The 14,155-nt window shown below is 37.1% G+C and overlaps 1 protein-coding gene across 1 annotated transcript in view; it reads right to left on the bottom strand.

Annotated features, from left to right (window-relative positions):
- Positions 1–14,155, bottom strand: part of LOC308342655 (butyrophilin subfamily 1 member A1-like) — a gene marked incomplete at its 3' end in the record, with an annotated part of 136,300 nt that overhangs the window by 65,053 nt on the left and 57,092 nt on the right. The window contains exons 2-4 of the mRNA XM_080803235.1: positions 10,612–10,959; positions 2,612–2,893; positions 84–260 (exon numbers count right to left, since the gene is read on the bottom strand). Coding sequence (XP_080659361.1) covers positions 84–260; positions 2,612–2,893; positions 10,612–10,959 — 807 coding nt within the window. The remainder of the gene's footprint in view (positions 1–83; positions 261–2,611; positions 2,894–10,611; positions 10,960–14,155) is intronic.

Here is a 14,155-nt window from a genome sequence, read left to right as displayed (position 1 = left end):
GGAATTATTTTCTTCCAGATTTCCTTGTTCCCAATTTTAAATGATAAAGACCCCCTGTTGAACATTTATGATTTCTGTGTTACTGTTATCCTCTAATTTTTCACAAATGAACGCAATCTCCCACTTTTTTTTTCTTTCTTTTTTACCTTTGTTTTTTCTAGCACACACAAGTTGAACAGAGATGATTGTAACAACAGCCAGGAGAGAAAAGATAATGGCCAATCCCACTGGCCAAGGACAGTCCTCAGGGAACAAGGCATCTGAAAAATAGAGATAGTTTCACTTAGTATCCTGCTTGACATCATTGACTTGGCAGCGGGAAACAAATTCCAACATGTTTTCTTTTAGGACACATTTCTGGGAATAGCAACAATTTTAAGCCTTACCTACCCCTCCCTGCAATTCTAAGGAATTCAAGAATGTTAAAAAAAATCTTCTGTTTCCTTTCTTGTTCCAAATGTATGGAGACTTGGAAGATTTATTTTATAAATTATCACATTTTTGAAAACACACAAATAACACATCAGACACCTATGTACCCACAATTAATATTTAATGAACATTAATATCATTACATTTGTGACAAATATTTCACAATAAAAAAATCTACACATGTGGGTTCCTGGGTGGATGAGTCAGTTAGGTGTCTGCCTTTGGCTCAGTTCATGATCCAGGGGTCCTGGGATTGAGTCCAGAGTCAGACTCACTGCTCTGTGGTGAGTGGGCTTCTCAGTCCTTCCCTCTCCCCACTTGTTCTTCTCTCTCTTTCTCAAATAAATAAATAGAATATTTTTTAAAATCTACAAATGCAGTAACATATTTATTTTCATCCTTTTCTCCCCCCTTTCTTCTACACTTCCCCAAATTGATATTGTCGTGTATCTTTTCTATACAATTATTTTCTACATAAACATATGTGAGCTTGACAATATGCCAATTAGTGAGAGGCATGTGTAGTTTCTCTAAAGATTAAAGGAGAAGTTGTGACGTCTTGTATAAGCCAAATGGGATTCATGGTCTGGGTTCTAGAGACATTCTTATTTCAGTTCAAAGTTTCTAATGAGGAATATGTCAGCTATCAACTGATATCAGCAAAATCTGCTATCATTTTAAAATTTTTCTATTAATAATGTTGTTCCAAAAGAGACACGAAGGACAGTCTCATTCAAGGATTCTCATGATATACAATCTCAACAAGATGGGTGTGTAATTTTCAGTAGATGATTTCAAATATATAAATATAAAGAAAAATATTTTAATATATTTCATCTCTTATATTCAAATTTTAAAGAGCTCTGTATATATTGTCCCAACTCATTATTTCCTCTTTTATGTTTCAACTACTTTTTTTCATTACAAAAACTTAAGTAAGAGACTGCTAATTTCCTCTGTTCTACCTTTGGTTTACTAAGACTATTGAAAAAAGAAATCCTCTATCCTAGTGTATGTGTTTGTTTCTTTCACATTTCCAAACTCAAATCCTATTTCTAATGAACTTAAAACAGTATAGCTTCCCAAACTAAAGTATTGTAGAAATGACAGTTCACTTGTTGATAAAAGGTCATACAAATATTTACTTATTGTAGTAAAATATATTGTGGCTCAGTATTTTTCTGAGTAATGGGGACATAAATGAAATAAGATATAGTGTGCTCCAAAGTTTATTATTCTATCTGGAGAAATAGAAACATATAATCACAATAATGTATGTGTAAAGAAGTCACCTAACAGAGTGGGTTGAAGATAACTTCCTAGGAGGATAATGTTTAACACTGAGGGATCAGTAGGAAATATTTACTGACAGAAAAATAGAACAAATGTGTCAATAACAGCCTACAAGTGTAATGCATGGTTGAATATATTCAGAGAATTAATGTGAGGAAGAATATTTGGGTACAAGGAAGAGAGGGATGAAATGTGAAGCTGGAGAGATAAGAAAGGAAAATAGATAGATAAAGAGTGTTGTTGACAGGCTATAATTTTGCATAGATACATTTGCCTAGACACGGAAGTTGGAGGGCATCATTTGAACAAACTATATATTTGAAAGTTCATTTTGGGTAGGCATAAAGAGTAGATTGGAATGTCTCAGCTCTTCTCTGCTTGTGATATTAATTATCTGACTTAATACTTATAACAATTACAAAAAAATACTCATAACAATTTCATGAGATAGGCACTAATAGTACCCATATGTAACAGATGGGAACTGATCATAGGGAGATTAATAGTTACCCAAAATCATGAAGCTCGTAAATGGTCCTGCCACAATTCAAATTCAATTTGACAGATGGGAAAAAATACCAAATTGTGAAAAGTGGCTTTCCCTAGGCAGAAGGATCAAGAGAAGTTTAGAAGAAACTTTGAAGGATTCTTCAAAATATTTTATTACTCTTTGAATATTTCTGTGCATTCACGTATTTGCTTTTATAAAGTAAGACAAAGACATTCCCATCACAAAAATAAATAAATAAATAAAACAAATATGAATTTTTACATGTTCTCACATTAAGAGTTAATACGTAAACTAGAACATTCTCCTAATCTTTGTCAATAAGACCATCTTGATCAATGGTGATATCTCAAGATACTGACTTTGTAGGGAACTGACCTGCCATGGAAACATGCACTCCCTTCTCCACACCGAGTATTAGGTTCCTTACAACACAGGAAAATTCTGCTCTTGAGCTTTTGTCCACTGTGAGAGATGATTCTACATGAAACAATCCATTTTCTACTATTGTCTTTGTCTCAGAAGTTGGTGCCAAGTGCAGTCCTTGATGGTCCTTCCATTGCACCTCAGGCTCTGGATACCACCCTGTGGATGTGCAGGTCAACTTAATTACCCTTCTATTGCCAGGCTCAATGTGAATATGAGGAACCATTCCTGAACCTGAAATAGCCAAAAAGATACAGAGAAAGTACAGTTCTTTGTTTGTTTGTTTGTTGCCATTTTACTTTTTAATTAGCTTCTATGAAACTCAGTTTCCTTATTTATAAAAGTGGGACTTTGAGAAATAACCTAGTCACAAAGAATTTTGAGAAAACAAATCAGCTGTAAAAACATTTTAAAAGTACCCAAATGCCAAACATATCTGCATTGGTTTCTTTTTTCTCTCTCTTATTTGAAACATTACTGATTATTTTATCTGATGATTCATAAATTTGGGTTAAGAACACTCTATCAATTCATTTCCAGCCACTAAAGCAAAAGACACACATCATTTCGTGATTATCTGTGACAAATTCTTAGTCATTCTCCAAATATATTTTGATTCCTAATTCTAAAGAAGTTATTTTTTAAAGGTTTTATTTATTTATTTGAGACAGAGTGAGGGAAAGTGAGAAAACACAAAGAGGAAGTGGGGCAGAGGAAGAGGTACATGAAGCTACCCTGCTAAGTAGGGAGGCTGAAGTGTGGCTCCAACCTTGGCCCCTGAGATCATGATTTGAACCAAATCAGACACTTAACTGACTGAGAAACCCATGTGCCCCCAAGATGTTACTTTTAATAAGAACTTCTTATAATTTTGGGAATGGTACTAACATAAATACGGTCTAAATAACTAGAGGTGGGTGGCTACTGAACACCTGAATATTTTTAGGAATTGAATTTCATATTTTAATCAATTATATTTATATAATTTAAATTTCAATGCAACATGTAGCCATCATTTTGGGTAGAATACTTTGGGTAACAATGTAAGTTTTAAGAGTTATGTCATTGCAGGTTAAGAATGCATATCCTAACCCTCTTACAATTAGGAGAGGCTTTGATATGCTGGTGGATGTGTTTGAAATTAAAATTATATTTGGGGCCCTCTAGAATATTTCCCTCAAAGGAATGAGATCAACCTTTTCCTTCACTCTTTCTCTCTTCCCAAGGGCTGGAGCACACAGAGTGTCTGTGAGTCATCTTCAAAAGTGAATTGTATGGGGGCGCCTGGGTGGCTCAGTGGGTTAAAGCCGCTGCCTTCGGCTCAGGTCATGATCCCAGGGTCCTGGGATCGAGCCCTACATCGGGCTCTCTGCTTGGCGGGGAGCCTGCTTCCCCTCCTTTCTCTGCCTACCTCTCTGCCTACTTGTGATCTCTGTCTGTCAAATAAATAAATAAAATCTTTAAAAAAAAGTGAATTGTATGGATGTGGCAAAATATCAAGATAAGAAATGTGTGAACATCACAGTGTCTAACCACTTTTCCAGTTCTGCGCTTTCTTCTGCCTTTGTCTTAGAGAAAATCAGCTCTGATTTAAGCTACTATCTTTTGAAATTCAGTGAATAGTAGTGCAACATTCCACACAGTATATGTACAGTAACTAAGACAGCCTATAACAACAACAATAACACCAAAAAGCAAATTTATTGGGATCCAATTACCCTTCAGTGGTTTGAATTGGGTCTTCTGAAAAGATATGTTCAAGTCCTAAACTTCAATATATGTGCTTTATTTGGATACCATTTTGTCCATGTAATTAGTAAAAAAGAAATTATATGGCATTAGGGTGGGTCCTAATCTAAAATGACTGTGGTCTATATCATCAGAAGGAAATTTGGATGTGGACACACAGGGAAATTGGCACATTGAAGTCGGAGGTAGTGAATGGAGAGATCGCAGGCAAGCCATGGCATGACTGGGGCTACCAGAAACTGGAAGAGGAAAGGAAGAATTCTCTTCAGATGCTTCCTTAGGACCATAATACTGATGACACCTTGATTGTGGACTCTAACCTCCAGAACTGTGAGAAGATAGGTTTCTGTTATTTTTAAGCCACCCCATTTGTGGTAATTTCTTATGGCAGTCCTTTCAATAAGTCAGTGAAGGAAAATTATATAATGTCATCTGATGTTGCCTGGATGGCCAAACGCTGAAAAAAATCACCATGAGGAGGTAACTAGTAAAGAGCATGTCTCATCAGTGATGATCTCACTGGCACAGTGTTGCCCTCCAGTTCTGGCACTGATAAATGGTATTCTCAGAATACAGTAGCCTTGAGAATCAGTAGAGCATCATGTTTATGAGGATAAGGTCTAGAGTCAAAGGGTTACATTTGTACTGGCTGGCACCAATGATCCAGCATAACTAATGACTGAATCACTCTGTTCCTCCATTTAAAAAAAAAAAAAAAGGATAGAAAGTGTCACAAGTCATATTACACGTGTAAAGATTATCCATATAAAGTGGTTATGGGGTTGTAATAAATATTGTTCATCTTTTTGAAAATATTTCATTTATTTATTTATTTTACAGAGAAAGACAGTGAGCACAAGCAAGCGGAGTGACAGGCAGAGGGAGGAGGAGAAGCAATCTCCTGGCTGAGCTGGCAGCTTGACTTAGGGCTTGATCCCAAGACCCTGAGATCATAACCTGAGCAGAAGATATATGCTTAACCACCTGAGTCACCCAGGTTCCCTATTGAGAGTTAATCAATTAATATACAAAAAAAGTTTTTTTTTTTTTCATTTGCTGGGATCTTTCCATTTGAAAGGCCATCCCATCGTATTTCATGTATTTAGTCTACCTCTTAAGATTTAAAGGGAAATGGGGGAGTTGGAGAGGATGGCGGAGAAGTAGGAGGCACTGTTCAACTGGTCCCCTAAAGTGAGTTGATTATCTACCAGATCACCCTGAACATACATGAAATCAGCTTGAGATGTAGGAGTATACACTTCTGGATCTCTATGAGGGCAGAAGACGCCAGTGAACAGGTAAAGCAGAGTGGGAACATCGGACTGATATTGGAAGATAAACAAAAGGGGGAGGGAGCCACCAGAAGTGACCTATTGGAAAGTAATATCCCAATACGAGAGTGCCTTGTGATTGGGAACCAGCATTAACTTGGAGTCTGGTTAAAAGCACTCAAAAAGAGAAAAAGTTCTTAAGGGGAAATTGGTGGAATCAGGTGGTTAGGGGCATGGGCTTAAGGCTACAGATCCAGCATGGCCACCATCAGCACTGTGCCAGAGAGAGTGTGGTGAAGCATCCAAGCCTTGGTCCTTGAGCCACCAGCACCCTTGAGAGTGTCTGGGTAGTGGTACACAAGAGATAGTCTGCTGTGGATGTCAGCCAGCGCCCTCTAGAACCACAGGCTTTTGCATTCTGCATATGCCCTGTGGGACCATGGTCTGAGTTACTCTCCACACCCTCCCCTAACAGAGGTCTGTACTGGCTCTATCTCTGGTTGGGATCTCTCCAGAGGGTCTGGACCTGCCCAGAAAACCACAGCAAAGGCAGCCACTTGAAGCCAGCTCTCTCGACTAATACTGTTTGTGCTTTTAGTAGCACTAAGGTATAAGTGGGAGCTCCTGCGACCCCTGATACAGTGGCTAGGGACATGTTCTGCTGGTGGGGGGTAACAGAGGAGAATCTGTGTGCTCTGGAGCACCCAGAGGGGAATAGAATGAGGCTTCTTCTCTCTGAGATGGAGGTCTGGGTGCAGTTTGCTTTCCTATAAATCTCTGAAGAACCGCCAAAGCCACCAAGGTGAGGGGGGAAAAAAAAACAAACAAACAAAAAGCAAAAAACAAAAAGCCTCCAGAGAACAAAAGCCTGAAAAACCTGTTTCCTCATAGCCCAGCTCATTGATAGGGGGCAGAGGGACTGAACTCTAGCTAAAGAATGCCTGAAACACCACGTGGCAGTCCACTCCCCCAGAAAGCCAGCCAAAAACAAAACAAAACAAAAACAACCAACCAAACAAACAAAAAACAAGAGAAAAACCACCATATGATCCCTATAAAACTGTAAAACCCCAATATCAAGAGGAAAGAAGATATTAAGCTCCCCATATTGCCCTAAAACTTGTATACTTATTAGAAACAACATTAATTTTCAATTCATTCCCACTATTCTCATTCTCTTTAATTTTTTAAATAATTTTTAACCTATTTACCATCAAAATGAGAGGTTCAGTACAACAAATTCCATAATAACCTTTTATGTTGAACGTTTTTGATACATACACCAGTGTGTGTGTTTTGTTTTGTTTTGTTTTGTTTTTGCTTTTCTATTTTTTCAATATTTATGCAGAGATAAGCTTCAAGGTAATTCTCTTTTCCTAATCAATGCTAACCCTATATATAAACAAGTTTTAATGTCCCTTTATCTTGGAGAAGTTGAGTCCTTTAACAAAGATACCAAGATACATCCAGGAAGAATCAAAATAACCTTCTTCGCTCACATTGAGAATTTATAACCACCCTGGCATCTTTTTCTACTGTCACTGTTTCTGTGTATTTGTTTTTGTTCTGGTAGTATATAAATCTTATGCTTGGGGTTCATTTTGACTGAGTTCTTTTTTTTTGTCATTTATTTTTAATTGTCTTTTTGTTTCTCTGTATTTGTTTGTATACTTTATAAATCTTACCTTTGGGGTCCATTAGGGATGGCTCTTCTCTCTTTCTTTTTTTTCCTGACTCTCTTTCTCACTCTTTTTTTTTCATTTTTCTATTTTTAGTGGGGACTCCTGATTGTTCAGCAGTGTTCTAGGGTACACATTGCCTGGATCAAGGGTGACACATTCAGCTACACATCCCCTCAGCCATCTCTCACCAAAGTGACTAGGAGGAGGAATGCCCAACAGAGGAAAAATTCAGAGACTGTGCCCTTTCTATCATAGCTGTTGGATATGGACATGGAAAGTATATCAGAAAGGGAATTCAGGCTAACAATAATCCAGGAAATGACTAGGTTGGAGAAAACCACTAATGACAAAATGGAATTGATTAGCGTAGAAGTGAAAGCCACCAGGGAAGATGTTAACAATTCTATCAATGAGTTCCAATCTAATCTAAATTCTCTAGCAGCTAGGGTAACTGAGGCAGAAGATAGATTAGTGCTCTAGAAGACAAACTGATAGGGAAAAAGGATCAGGAACGGGCCTGGATGAAACAGATTAGAAGCCATGAAAAAAAAATTAGGGAAATGAAAGATGCCATGAAATGTCCCAATGTCAGAATTATTGGAATCTGAGCCAGAGGAGAAATAAAGAACACTAGAGGATATAGCTGAACAAATTCTCCATGAAAATTTCCCCAATCTCATGAATGGAAACAGTGATTGTATCCTAGAGGCAGTAAGGTATCCCCCCAAGATCATAGAATCTAGAAAGACCTCAAGACACATGACTATGAAAATGATGCATCATAATTTTAGGCAGGAGCTCTTGAAAGCAGCTAAGGGGGAAACATTTATTACGTACAGAAGAAAGACCATTAGAATAAAATCAGATCTGTCCACAGAAACCTGGATCTAACAATACATTATAAAGATTATCTACCATGACCAGGTGGGATTTATCCCGGCCTTGCAAGCGTGGTTCTACATGCACAAATCAATCAGTGTGATAGAACAAATCAATAAGAGAAGAGAGAAGAACCACAATGTCCTCTCAACTGATGCAGAAAAAGCATTTGAATTCCCTTTCTGATATACTTTTCAATTAATTAACATATAATGTATTGTTAGTTTCAGGGGTACAGGTCTGTGATTCATCAGTCTTACATGAAACCCAGTGCTCATTACAACATCTACCATCCCCAATGTCCATCATCCAGTTACCCCATCCATCCAACCCCCTCCCCTCCAGCAAACCTCAGTTTGTTTCCTATGATTAAGAGTTTCTTATGGTTTGTCTCCCTCTCTGGTTTCATCTTGTTTCACTTTTTCCTCTCTTCCCCTATGACCCTCTGCCTTGTTTATTAAATTGACATGTCAGTAAGATCATATGATAATTGCCTTTCTCCGATTGACTTATTTTGCTTAGCACAATATCCTCTAGTTCCATCTATATTGTTGCAAATGGCAATATTTCAATTTTTGATGACTATGTAATATTCCATTGTATATAAATGCCATATCTTCTTTATCCATTCATCTGCTAATGGCTATCTGGGCTTTTTCTGTAGTTTGGCTATTGTGGACATTGCTGCTCTAACCATTGGGGTGCGTGTGACCCTTCTTTTCACTACATCTGTATCTTTGTGGTAAATAGCCAGTAGTGCAATTGCTGGGTTTTAGGATAGCTCTTTTTCAACTTATTGAGGAACTTACAGAGTGACTGCACTAGCTTGCATTTCTACCAACAGTGTAGGAGGTTTCCTCTTTCTCTGTTGTGGGCATACCGGAGGCCTGGATGGTTTCTGACATAGAACAGGTTGACTTGAATACTTTCTTTACCTATTTTAAGAGTCTGGGATTTTCTGTTTCTTCTGGCCAAAACAGGGACAGAAAACCTATAGTATTCACCATTGTGAGACTATGTTATGTCACCTAGTATCAGGGACTTCAATTTTATTTTTCTCTTAGAAAATAATTTGTTTGAATTTACAGCCTATATTTGTGGTTGTCATTACAGTTATTGATTGATGGATGTGCTTACCTGTACCCTGCAAATATCAGTCTAGTGAGATATTAGAAGACAGTGATGATTACTGATTTTAAGTAGAATTCAATGTTGGTGTTCACTGAGAGTCTGGGTTTTGCAGAAATTTTATTATCCCCAACCCCCCTGAATATTTAAACAGCACAGGAAATGAATTGGTTTTATTTTGACTGAAGGCATTGAAGAATCCTTTCTGTAGGAGAAGAAACTCTGGTAAAATGGAAGAATAGTGGAAAGTTTTCTATTTAGTGATAGAATAAATGTACAAAGAACAAATAAGGGGCACCTGGGTGGCTCAATGGGTGAAAGAACAAATAAATCTGAGATTAAAGAAAATTGAGATAATCCTGAGAAATGACATGCTGTTCATTGAAGAATCAATAGTAGCAACTGGATCTCAAATTCAAAGCCCTTGATAAGTGTTTACCTAAGGTTTATGAAATTTCTTCACAACACCTAGAAGTGGCTCTCTAACACATGAATTGCTTCAGAGGTTATCACAATAGAGTGAAAGATTCCTGCTCCAAAGGCAAAATTTAGTGAATGGAAGAACATAATTTCTCATCCATCCCTGTTGATGACTGGTTAAATGCCTCCCTGGGAGTGACAATCATTTGCACACAATAGAGACTTGCAGTTAGGAACTCCAATGTACTTGCCTAAGATGCAGATTTTCTCTAAACCCAGGAAAGAATGTCAAAAGCAGGCAACTCTTCTCTCCCTGACTCTGCAGAAATACTATTGGGGGTGTGTGGATATAAGGGGATAAATTATGCAGGAATCTGAATAAACAAGCATGTTGTCCTGAGAGTCAGCAACACCATATTTGACTGGGATATTCCCAGAGCAGGCAGCAACAAGGTGCAGAAAAACAAGCCTGTTTGCAGGCTGGTGAGATTCTTCCCACCTCTGTTTAGTTCCTTTTATGTTTCTGAATTGAGACTAAGATACATTTCTGGGATTCTTCTGAGATAGTATCTACTATAATCTCTGTTATTTCTTTCCTTCAAAGTAATGATGTTTGCACAGAAAGATGCAAATTATATTTTCACCACAGCAAAGAATGTTGGGATGGGCTGATTAGATTAATTTTACATATTTAACTTTCTGGCATTCTATTATAGCCTGTATCTGGATTTAGCCACCTCTATCTATGTACACAGATGATTTAGACTGCTTATGGAAAAAAAATAATACAATTTGTGTAAGAGTTTTCATTGCAGAGACTCACCTGCAACCAACACTTGGAATTGTGCTTTATTGTAGTATATGGAGCTTTCAAAGAAACACGCATACTCCCCTCCATCTGAAGGTTGGATTGGATGGATCCTTAGGGCAACATGCCCTTTGGTAATATTCTCCTTCAGGAATTCTGTTCTCCCTTGGTATTCTGGCCTCAGCCCCTCCATATAATTCTGGGAAGTACTGTAATGATACAGCAGGCCGAAAGGTTCATTCCTGTACCATCTCACTTCCATGTTCTGAGCATCCATTGATGGGCTGAGCTGGCAGGACAGCACAGCTTCTTCTCCAACCAAGGCAATGACTGGTGCTCTTGGTCCTATCACGTGGAATTGCCCTGGAAGTCATTTGAAAACAATGGAACAATCAATTAGGCGGTTACAGGTTATGATTATGACCATCTGATCAGTAAGCAAGTGGACCAGGCTAACTGACTTAGTGAGCTGTAGCCAATTAATGAACAGATCTAAAATAAGGATACCCAAATACACCATTAGTGCAAGAGGTAGTAGAGAACCTGATGTCAATGTACAACAGTCATATGGTCTTAACAAAAATTTAATTGAGTTTTCCCTTTGCCTAGGCTGGAATTCAAATTTTATAAATATAATTCTTTATGCCTTATGAATATCATGTGTGTAAAGAATATCATTCTTATTTAATAGGTAAGAATATCAAGTCAGTCAAAATTAATTAATAATAAAATCAGTGATCAATGATTAAGTGAATGATATATTTCCCCTAAATACATAATTACAAAGACATGAATTGAGAATTCTAATAGCAACAAACAGTGGTTTTCTTTCCTTAAACCATGTATTACCTAATATAGTATAACATATAATGAAATGTAACAAACTACTAAAAATTAAGTTGTATTAAGAAAAAATAGAACACTATAGTATTTTCCCATTTTAGAAAATAAGTGTGAAATCCTGTGTAAATTTTCTAGAGCATTACTATAGTTTATCTCTGAGAATAGGGATAATGAGTAACTACAGGTTAAATACAAATCTTTAAAAAGTTGAGTTTTGCCTGGTTTTAATCTTTTAAAAGGCTACATAATATTTTGCCTCACTATTGAAATTCAAATATTTCTTTCTTAAGAATATAGGGGTATAGCATCAGAAAAGAACCCAAAGAGCCAAGGAACTGTTGAAAAAGAAAAACAAAGCCAGAGACATCACGTTACCTGATTTCAAGTGATGTTACAAAGCTGTGATCACCTTAAGACAGCATGGTACTGGCACAAAAACAGGCACATAAATCAGTGGAACAGAACTAGGAGCCCAGATATGGAATCTCAATTCTATGGTCGACCAAACTTCAACAAACCAGGAAAAAATATCCAATGGAAGTTTAAACAGTATCTTTAATGAGTGCATGAAGAATGAATCTTGACAATTCTCTTACTCCATACACAAAGGTAAACTCAAAATGGATGGAAGACCTCAACATGAGACAGGAATCCATCAAAATCCTACAGCAGAACATAAGCAGTAACCTCTTCAACATTGGTCACAGCAAATTCTTTCAAGATAAGTCTCCAAAAGCAAGGAAAACAAAAGTGGAAATTACCTTTTGGGACTTCATTAAGATAAAAAGCTTCTTCACAGCAAAGGATGCAATGAACAAAACTAAGAGGCATCCCATGGAATGTAAGAATATATTTGCAAATGACACTACAGACAAAAACAAAAATCTAAGATCTATAAAGAACTCCTTAAATGCAACACCCAAAAAACAGATAACCATGTCAAAAATGGGCAGAAGAGGGGCACCTGGGTGGCTCAGTGGTTTAAAGCCTCTGCTTTTGGCTCAGGTCATGGTCCCAGGGTCCTGGGATCGAGCCTCACATCGGGATCTCTGCTCAGCAGGGAGCCTGCCTCCCTCTCTCTATGCCTGCCTCTCTGCCTACTTGTGATCTCTGTCTGTCAAATAAGTAAAATCTTTTTAAAAAAAAAGGGCAGAAGATATTAACAGACACTTCTCCAAAGAAGACATACAAATAGCTAGCAGACACATGGCAAAAATGTTCATCATCATTAGCCATCAGGGAAAGTCCAATCAAAACCACATTGAGATACCAGCTTATACCATTTAGAATGGCCAGAAATAACAGGACAGGAAACATCAAGTGTTGGAGAGGATGTGGAGAAAGGGGAACCCTCTTATACTGTTGGAGAGAATGCAAGTTGGTGCAGCCACTTTGGAAAACAGTGTAGAGATTCCTCAAAAATTAAAAATAGAGTTATCCTATGACTCAGTGATTGAACTCCTGAGTATTTACCCCAAAGATACAGATGTAGTGAAAAGAAGGACCATATGTAACCCAATGTTCATAGCAGCAATGTCCACAATAGCCAAAACGAAATGCCCTTCAATAGACAAGTGGATAAAGATCTTATGTTTTCCATATACACAATGGAATATTACTCAGCTATCAGAAAAGATGAATACCCAACTTTTGCATCAACATGGATGGAACTGGAAGATATGATGTTAAGTGAAATAAGTCAAGCAGAGAAATTTAATTATCATGTGGTTTCACTTATTTGGAGAATATTAGGAATAGCACAGAGGACATTAGGAGAAAGAAGGGAAAAATGAGGGGGAGAATCAGAATGGGGGGTGACTCATGAGATATGGACTCTAGGAAACAAACTGAGGGTTTTAGAGGGGAGAGGGATGCAGGGATGGATAATCCTAGTGATGGGTGTAAAGGAGGGCATGGACTGCATGGAGCACACTGGGTGTTATAAGCAAACAACGAGTCATGGAACACTACACCAGAACCTAGTGATGTACTATATGGTGACTAACCTAAAGTAATAAATAAAAGAAAAAATAATATAGATTTATGATTTTGAAATGGAAACCTCAAAAATTATAGCATTCCTTTCTCTAAGTCATTGTGTATGTTTAACCTAGACACACATGGCTCCATATTCTAACTTCTTGCTTGTCATACATGTAAGAAGATCTTTATTTTTCTTATTAATAGAAGGAATAAATTAACACAGATTACCCACTTAATTACTAGATGAATTCATAATTTTGTGTAGCAAAAAATACTTACAAATTCTTTTAGTTAATGGCAAGTTTTTTATTGTATATTTTGAGATACACAAATAATGGTTTGAACCAGCTTGGCTGGAAATTTGGGTAAGATTTTTTTTCTCTTACAATCTCACTGATTGTTACATGAACAATTTCATTAGCAGGTGGCTTACAGTGGTCGTTGCAGTCTGGTTTTGAGCTTATTCATAAAATTTCTTTTTTATCGAGGAACAATTTATATATTATATTGTATTAATTCCAGATGTACACCATAGTAATACATTAAAAGTATTCACCAAAATGTCTAGTTACCATCACCATACAATGTTGTGTTTTTTTTTATTTTTTTACCATACAATGTTGTTAAAAGATTATTGACTATTTTTCATAAGTCGTATGTTACATCACCACATTTTATTTTATAGCTGGAAGATGGATTCTCTTAATCCCCTTATTTCTCATCCGTCCACCCA

The sequence above is a fragment of the Martes martes genome (assembly GCF_963455335.1).
Source record: "Martes martes genome assembly, chromosome: 5".
NCBI classification, from domain to species: domain Eukaryota; kingdom Metazoa; phylum Chordata; class Mammalia; order Carnivora; family Mustelidae; genus Martes; species Martes martes.
Note: the sequence above shows the minus strand (reverse complement) of the source record. Positions and strands in the feature narration are given on the sequence as shown.